This window comes from Nelumbo lutea, chromosome 5 (assembly GCF_056320005.1).
Source record: "Nelumbo lutea isolate HS-2025 chromosome 5, American lotus-T2T, whole genome shotgun sequence".
Classification (NCBI taxonomy): domain Eukaryota; kingdom Viridiplantae; phylum Streptophyta; class Magnoliopsida; order Proteales; family Nelumbonaceae; genus Nelumbo; species Nelumbo lutea.
The window spans coordinates 43397395-43416786 of NC_142688.1; the positions used below are offsets into that span (position 1 = coordinate 43397395).

The 19392-nt window shown below is 41.3% G+C and overlaps 2 protein-coding genes across 3 annotated transcripts in view; one reads left to right on the forward strand and one right to left on the reverse strand.

Moving 5' to 3' along the window:
• Positions 1–15992, reverse strand: part of LOC148852027 (CBS domain-containing protein CBSCBSPB3-like) — a 37735-nt gene extending 21743 nt beyond the window's left edge. The window contains exons 1-3 of one of the 2 annotated variants that reach the window (XM_088943784.1): positions 15578–15992; positions 15314–15482; positions 15101–15233 (exon numbers count right to left, since the gene is read on the reverse strand). In XM_088943784.1, the coding sequence (XP_088799910.1) occupies positions 15101–15233; positions 15314–15482; positions 15578–15717 (442 nt within the window). In that variant the 5' untranslated portion in view covers positions 15718–15992. The remainder of the gene's footprint in view (positions 1–15100; positions 15234–15313; positions 15483–15577) is intronic. The other variant, XM_088943785.1, reaches the window with a different exon arrangement.
• LOC148852028 (caffeic acid 3-O-methyltransferase 1-like) lies at positions 657–18199 on the forward strand. The gene is made up of 4 exons (XM_088943786.1): positions 657–755; positions 16971–17281; positions 17542–17606; positions 17842–18199. The coding sequence occupies exons 2-4, from the start codon at positions 17029–17031 to the stop codon at positions 18001–18003; spliced, it is 480 nt and encodes a 159-aa protein (XP_088799912.1). The 5' UTR covers positions 657–755; positions 16971–17028; the 3' UTR covers positions 18004–18199.
• The last annotated feature ends 1193 nt before the right edge of the window (positions 18200–19392 follow it).

A 19392-nucleotide genomic window follows, 5' to 3' on the forward strand; every position in this document is an offset into this window, starting at 1 on the left:
ATAGCACATAATATTGTTTCATACAATCATATCATAGGCAACAAGAACCCAGTGCCACCATGGAAATCTTTCAGCTGAATTCTAGGCAATAACCTCAGCATCTTACCAGGTAACTTTTTAAGAAAGAGCAATAAGAAACCATCAATGAGTTAGCAATCACTAATATTCCACAAAATTATTGAACAACTAAAGCTTTTTATACATAAGCTGGACTTCTGAGACATATACATAACATAAACAGATTTACCAATTTTATCTTGATACCACAGGGCTACATTCCTAAAGTGGCTCAACCAAATGTAAGTATAGATAAGCCAAATATAAATTTTCACATTTTCAGTTACACTTCATTAGACCACAGTAATAAATGTCTGAACTTATTTGAGCTTAATCCTGGTCATGTCATTCATGTCTAAAACTTAAGTTTTTAAGTATGATATTAGGATTTGTTTACTGTATGTGGCTTCCATGAGTTCCATCTAAAACTTAAGTTGGCAATAACAAGATCAATGAAAAACAAGATCAACTTCTTTATCCATTAGTTAAAATATGCAAGATATGGATGCTTTACTTTCCAATGTTATCTTATCTGGCTGTGCATTTTTGAGTTTGTATCTTGTAACATGTTGAAAACAAGTATTCTAATCAATGTCTAGGTATGGTGGAGGGCAGAATCCTTAATGAACACATTACGAAAAATGTAACAGAATACAAATAGACATCAACATCACCAGGTGTTCTCTCAACTATTCAAGGTCAGCTACATTAATCTTGTAACACAAATAATTCTCTCACATCCAAATACAGATTTGGCTTCAAAAGAAGCACTTTTATTATCATAACGGAAAATCACCTGCAAGAATGTTATTTAAGGTTTTTTGTTCTATCCACTAGTTACCATTAAACAAAAATCTAGGCATTCAAAAATTATTTCAAATTTCTTTTTTTTATCAGCATTCCAAATTTCCATTTGGTGCCCCCCCCCAGACACACACAAAGAAAAGAAAAGTCGAATTGACTTTTGATTGTCGTTCCAAGGAGAATCCATGGCCTTTAAGAGTGATTTGTGTTTTTAGAGGGTACGAGGATTGTGGGTTTCTTTGAGACCTAAAGATACAGTTGATTCTTCAAGCTCAGATCATTTAATTACTCTACTCCAAGATTAAAGTTATTTTGAATTTTACGCTTCGCCATAAAAGAAGTTCAAGTTAAATCCCATGTGGAGATAGGGTGGGTTCTAAATGGAGGAGAAGGCCCTTGGTTTCTGCATTGTTCTATTACTAAGGATAGATCCTTAGCCTAAAGAGTGAAAAATCTTGCTCAAATCAACACAAAGATCAGTTAATTGTAAGAGGGGTGACAGCGAGGGGCGACAGTGAGAGGTGGCTGTAAGAGGAGAGGCGACTATAAAAGGGGTGACGGCGAGAGGCGACGGAGAGGCAACGAAGAAGGCGGCGATTGGCGATGGTGAGAGGTGACTGTTAGGGGAGTGACGACGAGAGGCAACGGTGAGAGGCAACAGAGAAGGCGGCGACTGGCAACGGTGAGAGGTGATGGAGAAAGAGAAAGTTGACGAAGAGAGGCGAAGGTGAAGGCAGCGGTGAGAGGTGACGAAGACGAGAGGCGACGAGGCGATTTAGGAGTGTGAGGCATCGGTGTTGAAGGCAAAAGAGGTGTCAGTGATGAAGGCGAAAGGTGTTGGTGGGTGGAGTCGAAGGTGAGAGGTATCGACGGTTGGCGACGATGAAGAAGAGTAGCGAACAAAATGGTTGCAGAAGGTGATTGCCGGTGGAAAACGATTGGAGAGTTGCTTATAGATGGAAAGGATTCAGTTTGGGAAAGGTATGGGAAGAAGGTGCAGAGCGGAGATGTGGTTAAACGCAAGGAGAAGGGGTGTCAGTTTCAGAAGGAATTTTTCGTACAAGATGGCAATGGCAAGTGTCTGGTCGAGCTTTGGAGAAACTATTCAAAGGTCAAAGGGGAGACGGTGTGGTTAGAAACGGCGAAAGAGAGGGTAAGAGCGAGAAGGATCTTCTTGCAAGGATGTCTAGTGGGCTATTTTGATAGGAAGTGTTCAGTAGATAAAGTGGTGTGGTCTAGGCGACAAGGTGCTGGAGTAAGGTGGGTGAGGTGAGGGTGAAAAAACTTGTTGAAGATCTGTTTATGTTCATCTTCCTGTCTAAAGAAGAGGCGGAATGGGTTATTCAGAACGGCCCTTGGGCATGGGGACAAAATAGACTTGTATTGGAGTGGTGGGAGAAAACGATGTTAAACTACAGTCCAGAGAAGGTGGGGTCTCTTAGTGAGCCAAAAGAATTGTGGATAAAGGTTTTCGGGCTACCGCTACCCCTATGGTGTCCGAGTGTAATAGAAGGTATTGGAAATATCTGTGGGGGCTTCCTCGGGACAGACGATTCTTCGGAAGAAATTAAGACCCGTGAATGGGTTAGAATGAAGGTGAAGGCAAGGGGTGTGATCCCGGAAAAAGTGGAGATTGTGGCAGGAGATCTATCTTTCTTGGTGTGGATTTGGATGGAGAGGGGTCCGAGGGTGACTAGAAGGGAGGGGGGGAGAGAACCGAGGGGTCGAGGGCTATAGGAAGAGAGGGAAGACTCGTCGGCAAGTAGAGCTCTGGTTTTAGTGGACGATGAAGAGAAAAGTTGTGGAGGGAGGGTGTCGTCGAAGAAGGAGAAGGCAGAAGGGGAGAGAGACGAATTTTCAGCCAAAATCTTAGACGACTCAGATTCAGTCCGGTCAGGCTGAAAGGGTGGATCCGAAATTTGATCCCACTTGGGACAACCGTCAAATGGAGATCTCTGTAGAAAACCAAAATAAAATTCAAAATTCAAAGGAAGAACAAAGTTGGCAGGACTTTCAAAAAATTGGGTCAAAGAGACTCTGATGGAATGCCTTCAGGAGTTGAACCTATTGCCAATTGGGGGCTCATTGCAATAAAAAAAGACAACTGGAGTGGGAATGGCAATGGTTGGAGAGAATGGAGGGATAGTCAGGGAAGTTCCATCACCTTCAAGAACCCAAAGTGGGACTAGTTCAGGGCGGGCCCAACCCACCAGAGCTTGGAGTAACCTGAATTTGGGCTTGGCCTAGAAAACCCAGATTGAGGCTAGTGCATCAGCTCTGACCGGCCCAAATTGGCTCCAAATGCATCCTCCCCCACCACTTGAAAGTAGCAGAAGCCGTTCTTAGGGCTTAGTGGAAAGAGATTCGCCGACATAGAGAAGCCGAATGCAGATGCCACATCTAGTTGGACAAGATAGGTCGATGATGAATCCTCCGGCATCGTGTGGTATTGGAGAAGATGGTGCTATAATCTTGGCGAATATCCAGGTGCCTGAGGTAGAATTGGCGAAAGTAACACCACTGGCAATGATACGTGGTCAGGAAGCCCAAGCTTCTCAGATGTTCGTCAATCCTCAAGCTAGTGATTACTAGGTATGTTCCTTAGAAGTGGGAAGGGGGGAACTATGGAAAGAGACAGGGATGGGGGTGTGGACAAAAATTTGAGGTGGAAAGGGAGGGATTGGGAAAGAGGGAGATAAGGGTAAAGGGGTAGAAATCACTTCGGCGTGGGTGAATTCCAAGATTCCGGGGCTGGGTAAATTCTTGGGGGTGTCTATTGAGGGTATTGAGGAAGAAACGGTGAAGTATTTATTGAAAGGCAATGGTTAGAGGAGAAGTTCAAGTTGAATGCAGAAAAAGGTGGAAATGGAGTGAAAAAAAAGTAGGGAAATGATGAGGTTGGCTTGGGGATTAAATGACAAAATGGGAAAGGGAGAGGGATCTGTAAGAGGGGGAGGGGAGAAGAAAGATCATTGAAAGGGTGGGGGTTTCTCTAATTTGTTTTATGGATATAAAAATTCTTTCGTGGAATGTGAGGGGGTTAGGGTCAAGTAGGAGAAGGATGGTGATTTGCGATCTACTTAAAAGATGGAAATCGGATGTGGCGCTCTTCCAAGAAACCAAATTGGATGCAGTGGAAGCAGATGTAATCAGAAGTGTGTGGGGGGATGGTCAGTTAAGGTGGGTGAGTAAATTGGCGAGAGGAAGTGCAGGGGGTATCCTAATAGTATGGGACAGATCAAAGTGTAAGCTTGTCTCTTCACGTGTGGGGGCTTTTACGATAACGATAATCTTGGAGTTTGAGGGATGCTTTCAAGGGAAATTCATTAATGTTTATGGGCCCATAGTTAGTGCAGAGAGGGATAGGTTGTGGGAAGGCATGGCTGAAGCAAGAGGGGTGCACTCTATTCCATGGGTAATAGGGGGTGATTTTAATGTGGTTAGATTCTTGGAGGAAAGAAAGGGTGGAAATAGGCAGACAAGGGACATGCGAAGATTTGCTAACTTTGTGGATGGATTTGATCTGAATGATCTCCCTTTGTTGGGGGCTCAATATACTTGGACCAATAACCAAGAAACCCTGGCATTGGTCAAGTTAGATAGATTTCTCATATCTTCGGATTGGGAAAATGCATTTAGTCTCATAAAGCAAGTGGCCCTCCCAAGACCTATTTCGGATCATGCTCCTATCCAGTTGGTGTGTGGAATACAAACTCCGTAAAAAAAAACCCTTTAAAATGGAAAATATGTGGTTTGAAGAGGAGGGGTTGGTTCCCTTGTTGAGCTCTAAATGGACTGAAATGCAGCTAGAAGGTACGAGTTCATTCAAATTTGCTAAGAAAATCAAAGTAGTTAAAGAAACCCTGAAGTCTTGGAGACTAGAGTACCGTGGGACATCAGAATCAGAGAAAAAGAGACGCCTTGAAGTGATTAAGGAGCTGGATACGACTGAGGAATCTGGTCCTCTAATTGAGGAAGATAGAAGGAGAAGAGTGGAAGCAAAGGTGTCCATTGACAGGTTATCTGTTAGAGATGAAATTAAGTCGAGGCAAAGGGCCAAAGGTGAAATGGCTTGAGGGGGACAGGAACTCCAGCTTTTTTCATAAAATGGCAAATGCAAGAATTAGATATAAGCAACTTGAGAGGCTGGAGTTTGAGGAGTTAGTGGAAATGAAGTTCATTGCCACCAAATACTTTGCAGAATTATTCCAGGAAGTTTGGACTAGAAGACCTTTTCCTACAAGTCTGGAGTTTAAGAAGATTTCTGATTCTCAACAGAGAATTGGAAGCCCCCTTTACTGAGGCTGAAATATGGCATGTGATTAAGAATATGGAAGTAGATAAATCTCTAGGGCCAGATGGTCTTACAAGCCTTTTCTATAAGAAGTGCTGTGGTGAAAGAGGATTTAATGAAAGTGTTTCAAGACTTCCATCAAAATGCAGCTCTAGAAAGAAGCCTAAATTCCATGTTCACTCCTTAATACCTAAAGTGGAAGGAGCAACCAACATTAAAGACTTCAGGCCCATCAGTCTATTAAATAGCTTCTATAAAATTCTGGCTAAGGTTCTTGCAGAAAAAATGAAATCAGCGCTGAATTCTTTAATTTCAAATAATCAATTTGCATTTGTGCCGGGAAGACAGATGTGAGACAGTGTCCTGGTGGCAAATGAATTGATAGAATCAAGGAGAAGGGAAGGTAAATCAGGGCTGATTTATAAGATGGATCTGGAAAAAGCCTACAACCATGCTAATTGGAAGTTTTTGGATTTGGTATTGGAAAATATGAATTTTGGCCAAAAATGGAGGAACTGGATTAAAGTCTGTGTTTCTTCCCCCAAATTTGCGGTGCTAATCAATGGAGAGTCAGCTGACTTATTTAAAAGCTCTAGAGGTCTCAGACAAGGGGACCCCCTTTCCCCTCTGTTGTTCATTTGTATAATGGAGGTGTTGTCCCTCTTTGTATAATGGAGGTGTTGTCCCTCTTTGTTCATTTGTATAATGGAGGTGTTGACAAGATCCTTGTTGAGAATGGCGTTCGAAGGACGTGAAGGTTTCTCACCAGCCAGTAAGTGGAGAAAAGTGTTGAGAATAGAACGAAAGGAACTGTTGCTGGAGGAGACATTTTACCAAAAGGAGCTTACGATTAAGATCAAAGAAGGAAAGAAAGGAACAGTTCTGTTAGTGGGAGATGCCGTTCCGTGGTTTCAGAGTTTCCTAGATGGTGCCACTGGCCAGGTGAGCTGGAGTGAAAGGTGGAAAGGTATGCTAAGGCTGGCAAGGAGAGAATACGCAGTTGAGAGAAGGAAGAACTCTAGTGGTTGGTCTGTTACCTTGGAAGAGAAGTTCGACAAAAGGAAGAGACAGATATTAGTTATCCCTGAAGGTGTTTGGCAGCAGGGATGGACAGCGGTGGCTAATGCTCTACACTGGAGATTAGTCAGTAAGGAATCAAAGGCAGTGAAGGTACAAACAGAGAGAGTAGTTGGCGGACAGAGTAAGAAAGAAGAGATGACAGAAAGAAAAAAGAGATTAGAGAGGCTGGGCTTAGAAGACACAGTGGGAACCCAAGGAAATCCAACTGTGGCTTTTACTATCCCAGAACCAAGAGTTGCATTGGATGGGGAGAAACAAAACTGGGAAAAGAAATACATCTTATCTGCAAGGGAGAAGGTGAAGGACTGGAAGGGGCTGCTAGAAGAGGTGACAATGAAGCTTGGATTGAACCAAACGGTCATCCTTATTCCTTTCAACGATAGGAAAGCAGTCCTTGATGTGGGTGAGTTGTTGATGGATTTCACTATGTTGGAAACAAGTGAAGGTCCTGTAGGAATTGAAAACCGGTGTCCTCTTTCAAATAAGGTTGCTGCTGTAGATGGAAGCTTTAAACTAAGCTGCTGGGTTTACCCTTTCATCTCTGGCAAAAATTAACCTTGGAGAATCTGGTGCAGGCGATGGGCGGTGTTCTTCTGTCGTATAAGACCATAGATTTGAGGGCAGCACACTTGAGAGTTGCTGGAATGAAGCATGAGGAAGTTCCAAGGGTAGTACAAATATGTACAGAAGGCTATTGGTATAAAGTCTGGGTGAGTTCGGAAGTTGAAACATTGCAGTGGCTGGGGAGGTTGAAGCTTGAGGGAGATGATGAAGTGGCAAGATGGGTTACAGTTGGCAGGTTTGAGCGAAGGAAGTCTGGACATGTGACAGCCGCTGGAGGGAAGGTTGCTCTGAATGAGGAAGCTGAAAAGTAAGTCGAAGGCCAAAAGCAAAGAGGAATTTGCGGAAAAGTTTTCAAATTTTTTTGAAAACCAAAACAACTCTACCGCTGTTTTGTCCTATGTGGACTTGGTCAAAGGGGTAACCAGGTCAGACCAAAGAGGGGGGATTCGGCTCAAGACTAAGTTCAAGCTACACACCACACTCTCTAAACCAACAGGTCCATTTCCGGGTCAGGCGGTTCTCACCGAGCTTAAGGGCCACAATCAGCTTATGGACCCATGTGACCACTTAAGTGGTCATGTGAGTAGAATCTCTACTCAGCCGTTGATAGACAAGAATATTGGTCTATCTTCTTCTTCACGTGGCTCGACCCCTGGGAACTGATTTTTTCTTCAGGCAACCAAAGCTTATCGAAGAGGAAGCTGGGCTGGTTACCGGTGACAAAACACAGAGAAGGCAACCAGGACGGATCAGAACGAGAAAGGCCAAACCCGATGTACTCCAGGGGGAGTAAGGAAGACTGTGAAGACGAGGACAACGGATGGGTAAGTTGCGAAAGTTCAGAGGAGATGTCAGACTCAAATGTTGAAGCTGAACTTCAGTGGGAAGATCGTCAAGGAGAGTTGGAAGATGCCCTGAATACTGATATCCTTTTCTCAGAACACGTCGCAGAGGATCCTCTCTTGCATGAACGTTGTCGAGCATGACTTAGAAGATGAGGGGGAAAATCTAACACCAAGTAAGGGAGAACCAAACCAGGAGAGTAACTTAAGGCAAGGGACCTGCAAGAGGACTTCGGTTGCTCATCATAATTCGAGCAGAGACGGCACAGACGGGGATGAACGACAGAGCCTTGGAAGTATGAACAAGGGTGAAGTTAGCCTAGGTGCCGACCAGATAAGCCCTACACGAAGAGTGAATGGACTAACCCAGTTGGTTGTCTCTTCTCCTTCTCCTTCAATCCCAGGTATGGTCGTGGTTTCGATTTTAGATACTAATGTATGCTCTGCCTGTGATGCTTGTCTTTCAGATCCCAGTCGTGCCCCTTTGCTAAATACCCAAGGTCCAGAGGCTAATACTGAGGAGGTTGGGGAGTTACAGGAGGGGGGTGAGAAGGTGGGGAGAGCAGATCCAAATGAATTAACCAAAGGGGAAACTAAGGAGGACAGTGGTAAGATGGAGGAGGAGAAGGAGGGGATTAGGATGAGTGAGGTAGGGGGGGAAAGGAAGAGAAGGGAGAGGAAGAAGTGGAGTCATTAGCTGAATTTGTAGAAAAGTTAGGTTGTAAGGTGAGAAACCTAAACGAGCTGAAAAGGGTACTTACGGGCTGAAAAAGATGGTGGGAATAGGAGGAAGAGAAGGCTAGGCAAAGCTGAGAAATTAAAGTTGGAAGTGGACGTGAGCACAGAGGCTAGAGTGAGGAAAGGGAGGGGAAGAAAAGGAGGTTACTAGAAGGAAAGGGAGTGGGGCTAGGCAGAGTTGTGGAAGGAATGAAGATTATAAGCTGGAATGTGAGAGGTTTGGGGGGTGTAAGGAAAAGAGCTTTAATAAAGGAGGTTTTAAAGAAAGAAAATCCAGACACTGTTTTAATTCAGGAATCTAAACTTATGACTTTTGACAAAAGGTGGGCTAGAAGTGTGTGGAGAGTGAATGGATTGAGGTGGGTTATGAGCCCCTCCTAGGGCTCATCTGGAGGGTTAATTACTTTGTGGAATGATGAAGTAGTGGAGGGAGTGGAAGAATTAGTGGGAAGATTCTCAATTTCTGTCAAATTTAGGCAGGTGTCAGATGGATTTGAGTGGGTCCTTACCAATGTTTATGGTTCCAATGATTACAAACAAAGGAAAGAGCTTTCGGAGGAACTAGGAGATATTAGAGGTCTGTGGGAGGGGGTGTGGTGTGTGGGAGGTGATTTCAATGTGATAAGGTTCATTGAAGAGAGCAATAAGGTGAGACAAAGGAGCACTACCAGCATGAGGAAGTTCAATGAGTTCATTAATGCTTTTGAGTTAAAGGAATTGAACCTTTCTCATAATAGCTTCACTTGGTCTAATCTCCAAGCTGAACCTATCTGTCCCAAATTAGATAGATTCTTGTTCACCACAGACTGGGAGGAGCATTGGGAAGATTTGGTTTCAAGGGCTCTACCCAGAGTTACTTCTGATCATTGGCCAATAATGATTGGTAAGTCTGATATTGGTGGTAGTGAGCCCTCTCCCTTCAGGTTTGAAAATATGTGGCTACTTCATCCGGACTTCAAAGACAAAATGAAAGCTTGGTGGAATGAAAGTAACCCGAAAGTCAATTCGGAAGGGATGAAATTCCATTGGAAGCTGAAAGAGCTCAAGGTCAAAATTAAGGAATGGAATTCTCTCCACTTTGATAGGCTAGAAGAGAAGAAGCAGCAATTGATAAGTAAAATAGAGGAGTTAGATGCTGAGGAAGAAAGAGGATGTTTTAGGGACCGGAATAAAGAAATGAGGTGGGAGTTAAAGAAGAGCCTCAAGGACATAATCTTCAAAGAAGAAGTAAGTTGGAGACAGAAATCTAGACACAAATGGGTGAAGGAAGGAGATAGAAATACAAAATTTTTCCATGCAATAGCCAATGGCAGAAGAAAGAAGAACACCATATCTAAGCTGGTTGTTGATGGGACAGTTTTAACACAACAGCAAGAGATTGTCGGGGCTTTTGTGGAACAGTTTAAATCCATTTTTAGAAAGCCTTTGCAGAAGAGATTAAGGATTGAAGGGTTGGATTGGCCTAAGCTCCCTAATGAGTTGATATTGTGGCTGGAAAGAGAGTTTGACTTGGAAGAAATCAGAGAAGCCATTTTCTCTATGGATAGATCCAAAAACATGAGCCCTAATGGCTTCACGATGGCCTTTTATCAAGATTGTTGGAAGATAATTAAGGCCGACATTCAAGCAGTGTTCTTGGAATTCTTTGAAAGAGGTGTGATAAACCCGGGCCTGAATTCTACTTTTGTTGCTTTAATACCGAAGAAGGTTGGGGCTTCTCGTCCTAAAGAGTTCAGACCCATCAGTTTGGTTAACGGCCTCTACAAGATCAGCGCAAAGGTGTTATCTAGAAGAATTAGAGAGGTGCTCCCCTCGATCATCTCCAATAACCAAGGTGCCATTGTGACGAATAGACAAATTGTGGACCAAATCTTAAATGCAAATGAGAGTGTGGAAGGTTACAAAAGTAGAGGTGAGAAAGGGCTAATGTGTAAGTTGGACTTGGAAAAGGCATAGCATCTGGTTGGTTGGTCTCTGTTGTTGGAAGTGCTAGAATCTTGTGGTTTTGGGTAGAGGTGGTGCAAGTGGATTAAAGGGTGCATTAGGACTTGCCATTATTTTGTGTTAGTAAATGGCAAGGTGGCAGATCGCTTTCCAACTGTGCAGGATATTAGGCAAGGGGACCCTCTCTCCCCTTTTCTCTTTACCCTAATTACTGAAGTGCTAGGGAGGCTTATTGAGAGAGCAGACTCCAGAAATTTGATAAGTGGTTGGAGAGTGGGGAGGGATAGGGTTCCGATTACTCACCTACAATTTGCAGATGACACAATTCTGTTTTGTGATAGAGAGGAGATTAGCTGGGTGTGCAATATGAAGATGGCGATTAGGGTGTTTGAACAAATGACCAACCCCAAGGTAAATCTGGGTAAGAGTTGTGTGATTAGTATTAATATGAGTGAGGGAGAGGTGGAGGAAAGGGCTTGAGTGTTAGGATGTGAGATAGCTCATTAGCCACTGAAGTACTTAGGGCTTCCTTTGGGAGACAATCCCAGAGAAAGGAGCTTTTGGAATCCGGTGATTGACAGGTTCACTAAAAGGCTAACTTCCTGGAAGAAGAACTACTTGTCTCCGGGGAGCAGGATAACACTGATTAAGTCAACTTTGGCAAACCTTCCAGTATATTTCTTGTCGGTGTTCAGAATTCCAAAAGGAGTTTGTAGAGAGTTGGAAAAATTAATGAGGAACTTTTTATGGGAACCTGGGGAGGAGAGAAAGGACCATGAGTTGGTGGGATCTAGTTACAAGACCTAAAAGTGAAGGGGGACTGAGGCTGGGAAATCTACGGAAGAAGAATGAAGCTCTTTTAGGGAAATGGTTATGGAGATGGTCCAAAGAAAAAGAAAATTTGTGGGCTAAAATAATCCTAAGTATTCATGGGCAAGAGGCAGATGGCTAGGATCCGGGACTATCATCTAGGGCTTTAAGAGCCTCCCCTTGGAAGTCGATTCATGTTGTCCTGTAGTTATTTCTTCCATTTATCAGGTATGATGGTTCTGGTTTGTTTGTACTTTTTTGGAACACACTTGGGTGGGGGATTTTCCCTTGAAAGAGCAGTTTCCCTCTTTGTTTGCTCTGTCTAGGTTTAAAAATGAACCAGTAGCAACATTTGCTAACTTGTCTAATTCTGCTACTGGTTGGAACTTGGGTCTCAGAAGAGCTCTCAGAGATTCTGAGTTGGAACCCATTTCGAATCTGCTTAAAATCTTGGATGAGGTAGTCCTTGAACCTTCCATTGTGGACCCCAAGGTGTGGTCTCTTGTTCCCTCGGGTATCTTCTCCTGCTCCTCATTCTTCAAAGCATTGACACGGTCTAGTCCGGTACCTGGGCCTCCTTTTCCAGTTCAGGAAGTTTGGGGTAGCTCCATCCCTCCTAGGCTAGGTGCTTTTTGCTAGGAAGATATCCTAGAAAAGTGTAACACTTGTGACCTACTTCAAAAGAAAAGGCCTAATTGGTGTTTACCCCACACTGGTGCATCTTATGTAAGAAGAATGGTGAAAGCTGCTATCACTTGCTTGTCTCTTGCCCTTTTGTTTCAAATATTTGGTGTTGGTTCTTTTCTTTATTTGGTTGCAGGCCCTCCCCTTCAAGTGTGCAAAGCTTGTTTAGCTCCACTCCAGTGAGGGGTCTAAAGAAGAGAGGTAAAATTTTGTGGAGGTGCACTAGAGTTGTTGTTTGCTGGACGGTTTGGGAAGAAAGAAATCAAAGATTATTTCATGAAAATGAGAAAAGTAGGGAAGCCCTCATAGAACTTGTATATGTCAGGGTGACTCATTGGACCAAGTCTTTGAAGCTTTTTGAAGCCTTTTCAGTGGGAGACATCATTAGAAAATGGGAAGAAGTGGCTCGGTCAGCTCCTATGTCTAGTGATATCAAACCTGTTTGGACTCCACCAAACTTGGGTTTCATCAAATTGAACTTTGATGGTAGTAGTGAAGGAAATCCAGGCCCTTCAGGCATAGGTGGTATTTTCAGGAACGAAGAAGGGCAAATTATTGCTATGTTCTCAAGACTTATAAGCTGGGGGGATTCTCTGAGAGCTGAAATCCTAGCAGTTGTAGGAGGAGTCAAAAGGGCTAAGCAATTGAATATTAGCAAGTTGCAAGTGGAAGGTGACTCCCAACTGACTGTTAGATGGTTGCAGAGGGAAGAGTCTAGCATATGGAAGTTCTCAAATGAAAGAAGAAAATCAAGCAACTAATTCAGAACATGACTATAAGGTTTCAATGGGCTAAGAGGAGTACCAACTCCATGGCTGACTCCTTGGCTAAACAGGGGGTGGGAAGATATATTTTGTTTTGGGTTATTCTGTAATATGTTTTTCGGGTTTGAAAGGGAGGGTTAAGACATTTTACCCCTCCTTTCTGGTTGTATCTTCTTATCTCTTTTAAAAAAAGTATTGTTATTGATAAAAAAAAAAAAACAAAAAAAGTGAAGAAGGCTTATGGAAAGGGTTTGAATCAGTTCCAGGGGGGAAAGTTGAGAATCTTGAAGTGCTAGCTGAAGCTCTTGCTTGTCAAATTGGGTGCCTTCAAACAATGTATTTAGGACTCCCCTTGGGGGCTAAATGCTCTTCCTCTCTAATTTGGGATCCGGTGGTGAAAAGATTGGAAAGAAAATTGGCATCCTGAAAAGCCAAATACCTCTCTTTAGGGGATAGAATCACTCTTCTAAAGAGTTCTCTGTCTAACCTCCCCTCCTATTTCCTCTCTCTCTTCCCTACCCCTACCAAAGTAGCAAACAAAATAGAAAGGCTCCAAAGAAATTTTCTTTGGAAGGGCTGGGAGGAGAAAAAGAAAATACACTTAGTCAGTTGGAAACAGGTGTGTACTCCGAAAGAAAGAGGTGGCTTAGGGGTGAGAAGTCTGAGGACTTTAATAAAGCTCTAATGAGTAAATGGAATTGGAGATTCACTAGAGAAAGAACTAGCTGGTGGAGGTCTTTAATGGCAGACAAGTATAAAACAGATGGAGGGGATTGGACAACAACCTTGAACTTTCCTTCCTCGGGTTGCTCTCTTTGGAAGAAAATTATGGAAATCTACCCTCTGGTTCAAAGTGGCTTGTCCCTTAAGTTGGGTTCAGGCCTTCGCTTGAAATTTTGGAAAGACAATTGGTGTAACAATAGGTCCCTTGAAGAGCTGTTCCTTTACTTGTTTCAACTTGCAGAGAATCAGGATGTTATGGTGGCAGATTGCTGTAAGCTGATGGGGAATAGTATTGTATGGAGCCCGAAGTTCAGAAGACCTTTCCAAGATTGGGAAGTGGAACAAGTGGTGAACCTGTTGGACTTGCTCTCTAGTCAAGTTCTGAACCCATTGGAAGAGGATGCTTGGATTTGGAAGTGGAATGCTGATGGAATATTCACTGTACGCTATTTAGCCAAAAGATTAGCTAGTGGAGGACTGGATAACTTTCCTGCTACTAGAATTTGGACTCAGATTCCTCCTCTCAAAGTGAATGCGCTGCTGTGGGTGGTGGTATTGGACAAAAATCTAACTAAACAGAATTTGACAAAAAGAGGAATTCTGATTCAAAATATGTTGTGTGAGCTATGTGTGAAAGCGGAGGAGGACAACAATCATCTCTTCATCCATTGCCCTTTCACGGCTGGAATTTGGAACCATTTTCTCTCTTCGGAAGGTATTTCCTGGGTCATGCCAAAACAGGTTTCAGATCTGCTAAGGAGTTGGGATTTGTTAGGCTTTTGCCTTTCTAAGCTGGCTAGAAGTGTGTGGTGGGCTGTCCCTGCAGCTATTATCAGTTCCATATGGGCAGAGAGAAACAGAAGAATCTTTCAGAATAAGAAAAAGGAGGCAGGTTGTCTTGTGTCTGGTAAAGTGCGAAAGATAGTGTCCTGGACTGCCGGTGTAAAAGGCATACAGCCTAGGGTCTTGGGGTCTCAGTTAAGATCTGTTAGTATATTTGAATTGTAATGTAAACTGAGAGGCTGTTCTCAGTCTTTGCTCCCTTCTGGAGGCCCTTTGTATGGTTCTGATTTCTATTAATAAATTTACCTTACCTTTTTCAAAAAAAAAAAAAAAGATCAGTTAATTGTATAGCTGATTCTTTATCTACAGAGGGTTGGGCATTAGAGGTGTAACAGGGATCAACCTTCTCAGGCTAGCACTAAGGGATTTTTTGTGGATTCTGGTGAAAAGATGTTTTCCTCTAGTCTATCTGGTGTCTTGGTTTAATAGTTGTTTTCCTTGTCTCCTTGTACTCTTATCATTTAATTCTTAATAAATCTTCTTGATTTTTTTTATGAAATAAATCTTCTTGATACTGTACTACGCAAAGGGAATTCAAACCCTGTTATGCATAAAAATAAAAATAAAAAGGAAAGAAATCCACTCTACCATAAACGTAAGCAATAAAAGTTACAACAGAAACACAGTTTAGGAAAGGGAAAGAAAATATATTAAAGTTTTCAAATTTCACCAATAGCATTTCATTCCGCCCCGTGGAACAGAGAAACGTTATAATAACCTAAAAACGGTTATAAAGTTCCTTAAAATTTAGCCTCCATAAGCCCTCTAAGTTACCACCATTCTGAATTTACAGAGAACAATTAGTCAACTACTTGGTTTCATTTGAAGCGCATGTTGTACCAAGTGTTCTCTTTACATATTCTTTTACTTGTAAGAATCAACTTTGACTCTAAACCCATTGAAATAAGTACAAAGACACAAGTAAAGAAGCAAATAAAGTAAATAAAACTAACCCTGAACCATCTTCTGCAGAGCCTCGATTGCTATCGTATCCGAAGTGACAAACACTGGGTTCCTTGTCATAATTTTTGAAACTATTGTTTGCTCTGGCCTCAACCCTTCAGCTATAACTCGAGTTGCAATGTCCTGAATCCAGACAAATACATTCAATAAAAGAAGAAATGAATCATCATACCCAAACAATACACATAAAGTGCTCGCCAAACCTTGTCCGTAATAATTCCTGAGAGCAAAGCATTCGAATCAGTAACCAGAGCAGCGTTGATACGCCGAGACGCCATTCTCCGGCATGCCTCAGAAACAGTCGTTCCCTCGGGAATCGTTAGTGCTTTCGACAACCTCAGCTTCTTCACCGTCCTCTCCCCACCAACAGACCTACACCCCCACCCAAACAATGAAATCATATTAGAGCAATCAAAAACAAAGCAAGAAAGAAGTTGCAGAGTTGAAAAAAGAGTAGTTGAAATTACGAGTGGCTAGGAGAGGTGGGCTTCACATGGGTTCCATTACTGTTTCCGTTCTCGACAGGGACCGATTTCTTCGAGGTCGAAGGACCGCGTCTTAGATTCCGGCTGGTTCTCCTCGGAGGAGGAGCTACTTGGCTGCTCATCTTGGACTTGCAAGAAACGAAAACTTAGGGTTTTGAGAGACGAATACGAACAGATAAGCCAAAGTATGTTGTTCCTGAAATCCCTAAAAGCTCAGACTTCGTTATCTTGCAGGGGAAACTGGAAAGTAATCAGAACTTCAAAAGTTGAGCTGAGAGAGAGAGAGAGAGGGGATCAAATGGTCTAGAAGGATTTAAATACCCTTCCCTTCTCTCTCTCTCCTCTTATCAAGAGAATAATTCTTTCCCACCCGTTTGTGGGATGGAGATTTCAAATTATACTTGCTCCTTGGATGGGCTATATAACTATGAAATTGCCACTTTAATTTGGATGAATTACGAAAATACCGATAAAGTTTTAACTCATTTAGCAGAAAAAGCCAGAAATGTATTCTGCTGTGCTGTGGTTTCTGGCTTCATGTGGTATTCCTGAGTGCCACGTATCAGTGAGGGGCTCCTCACATGATGGAGGGGTTTTTATCCGGTGGATTGTTGTCATTGGCAATACAGGGTTGAGAAGGTCTATTAGATTCCAATCTGATGTGAGCGAAATGTATTCTCATAGTTGAGACCCTTTAGAGAAACAAAATTCTTTTCTTTTTAATTTTTCATTAAGATTAGATTCTGTGATGTCTCAGTTTAGAGAAAAGAAATTTGTCAAAAACCAATCTATTGCTTTCGTTCAATCTTGATTTTTGAGGAAAAAGATGATGATTAGTATTTAAGGATAATTTTGACATTTTTAAAAGTTTTAAGTCATACATGTCATCAAGTGATAGAGATAACTAACGGATTGCTAATGGTAAAGACTAACCTGGCATGTTTTGGAAGTTTAGGTACTGAATTGGCATATTTTGAAATCTGAGGACCAAAGTGAGACTAGGCCCAAAGTATAGGGTACTGCAAGTTTCCCTTCTTTAAAATATAAAGTATATTTGAATTAAATCTAATTCCATAGGATTTAAATCCCACCTGAACTCCCTGAATCTTCTTGTATTTTAAATCGGGTTTGGATTTCAGTTTTCAATAATCAGATTGGATTCCGATGTTTTGAGTCCAATTCTGGCTTGATTGCCACCCTGCCCTTTTTGTGGTAGTTACTTGGACTGCAATTGGATTGGGGAGGAATTCAAATAGAGAATTGACAAATCCAATCCTTCATCCAATTCCAAATTTTCTCTAATCCAAATGCAACCATAGTTCTAAATTCATTAAACTCAAGCAAAAGCAAAATCTAATCATCAATTTGGTTGCAGGCATTGCTTGAAAGATGCGGTTCTTGAAGGTGGAATTCCTTTCAACAAGGTCCATGGGATGCATGCATTTAAATATCCTGGGGTAGATGCTAGATTTAACAAGGTCTTCAATAAAGCATTGTCAAATCATACCACAATGACCATGAAGAAAATTCTTGAGACATACAAGGGATTTGAGGGCCTCAAAGAGATAGTTGATATGGGAGGTGGAATTGGAGTAACAATTAACATGATCACATCCAAGTATCCTCAAATTAAGGGCATTAATTTTGATTTACCCCATGTCATAGCAGATGCACCATCTTATCCTGGTAAAAGCATTTCACTTTCTTTTACTTGAATTGATTTGATTTTCATCTAAGGTTAAACGTATCCCTATACCCAATACACTAAATACTATGCGTTATGACATTTGGCTACTTTTGAAGGTAAATACCATTATCTTACATGTCCTGACTCAATTCTTCAAACTTAATAAAAAGAAAAATTATAATCTAAGAGTATTATTAAGCACTGTGGGGATTAAACCTTTATTTCATCTAAATTACACTATTTAACTGCTTATGAGCAGGTGTGGAGCATATTGGAGGAGATATGTTTGAATGTGTTCCAAAAGGAGAAGCCATTTTTATGAAGGTGATTTATTTGATTTTTTTTTATAAAAAAGAGTTTCTTTTTTATAATTTAGCACAGTGGGGCTGTAAAGGGTGCAGACTAGTTTCTCTCATTCATGAAGTCAACCCAACTCAACCCAAATTCTAAATAAATGTCAAAAGTTGAATCAAGTTCCTTAGTTTTCTTTTGTATATATCTCATTTCAGGAATTCAATTAAACATGTCTTTCATGGTTCTTTTATTTTTTTTCTTGCAGTGGATACTTCATGATTGGAGTGACGACCATTGCTTGAAACTTCTGAAGAACTGTTGGAAAGCTCTACCAAACTCGGGAAAAGTGATTGTAGTGGAATCAATTCTTCCGAAGACCCTTGAGGCGACTAATCCCATCACTAAAATTGTCAGTGAACATGATTAGATCATGTTAACACAAAATCCAGGAGGAAAAGAAAGAATAGTCAAACAGTTCGAGGCCATGGCAATGAGCTCAGGATTTAACAGTGTTCAGATTATTTGTTCTGCATATCACAGTTGGGTCATGGAATTCCACAAATGATGTATTAGTTTTGGAACTCTTTGTGGTTCTTAGCTTAATGGTTGCTTGATCTTAATAATGATTTTAATGGTGGCTTAAAAAAAAAATAATAATATCAATGGATGATGGGATTATATCCTTGTGCAGAACTTGTTTCAAGTCTTTTCCTATTGAATATGGGAATAATTTCATGGTTTTAGAGAGAGAGAGAGAGAATTTTATGATGGAGATTGGGCTTGGGTTGATCAGTTCCCCCAAAGACCCAATAAGACCAAAAGGGCCAAAAAATGTTGTGGCACTTAAACGGGATAAACGTTTGGTCAATGGGTCATGGCCTCATGGGTCGATCTGTCCCCATGTTCAATTTGACCGTTCATCTCGTTCAAATAAATACCAACAGATGAAAATTTGAGAAAAGATAAATATTTCTAAATTATTATGTTTTAAATTTAATTGTACGTTAAAAAAAATTAACAGTGAACATTATATGCTATAACACCTACTAACGGATTTAAGGTTAATTTTGGGATGATCATTTCTAGCCCGGCCCATAGATTTATTATATATTAAAGTATTATGATGTTTTTTTAAAACAATATATAATTTTTCGTCATGTAATTTAAACATTACATATAACATTGAAAATATGTTTTTTATTTAAAAGGACAATCCATTTTTTATTCATTCATATGTTCATGGTGCAAATTTCAGCCCACAAAAAAGGAGCAGTCCACCATGTTTTGACTATTGAGGTTAAGGTTAATATAATACATTATCAAGTCGGGTTCGGACTTGGGTTGGGCTTTTCTAAGAAAACCTGAGCCCGACCCGAAAAAAAGTTAGGCCTGATATTTTAGGCCCGAGCCCGCAGGCCTGAAATCTTGTTCAAAACAGACTTAGATCAAGCTAAGCTGGGCCGGCCCATCGGGCTACCCGGCCCATGAAGATGTCTAGATGTAACCCATGCTAAGAAAGTAGTTTTATTGAATGATAATTTAGGGAAAATCCAACAATAATATAGGAGGTTTAACTACAATTTTCTAAAGTCTTGTTGGAATGTGAAGAGATAGCAAAACCTATGTCTATATTGTAAAAAAATGCATTCAAGTAAGACTTGTTTAAGTCTATATTGAGGCTTTCTGCATTGAACCTTGATCACTCATCCTTGAGGGGGATTGGGTGACTATCATTCAGGAATTAGATTTTTTTTTGTATTATTTTAATTTTGACAAAAAGTACAAGTAAATATCAAGTATGCTCCATGTACAACCA

Excerpts from the sequence above, each read along its gene's own strand:
- LOC148852028 (XM_088943786.1), top strand. The coding sequence starts at position 17,029 with ATGCATGCATTTAAATATCCTGGGGTAGATGCTAGATTTAACAAGGTC. Across the intron at positions 17,282-17,541 it reads AGATGCACCATCTTATCCTG|GTGTGGAGCATATTGGAGGA; the intron begins GTAAAAGCATTT and ends GCTTATGAGCAG. Across the intron at positions 17,607-17,841 it reads GAGAAGCCATTTTTATGAAG|TGGATACTTCATGATTGGAG; the intron begins GTGATTTATTTG and ends TTTTTCTTGCAG.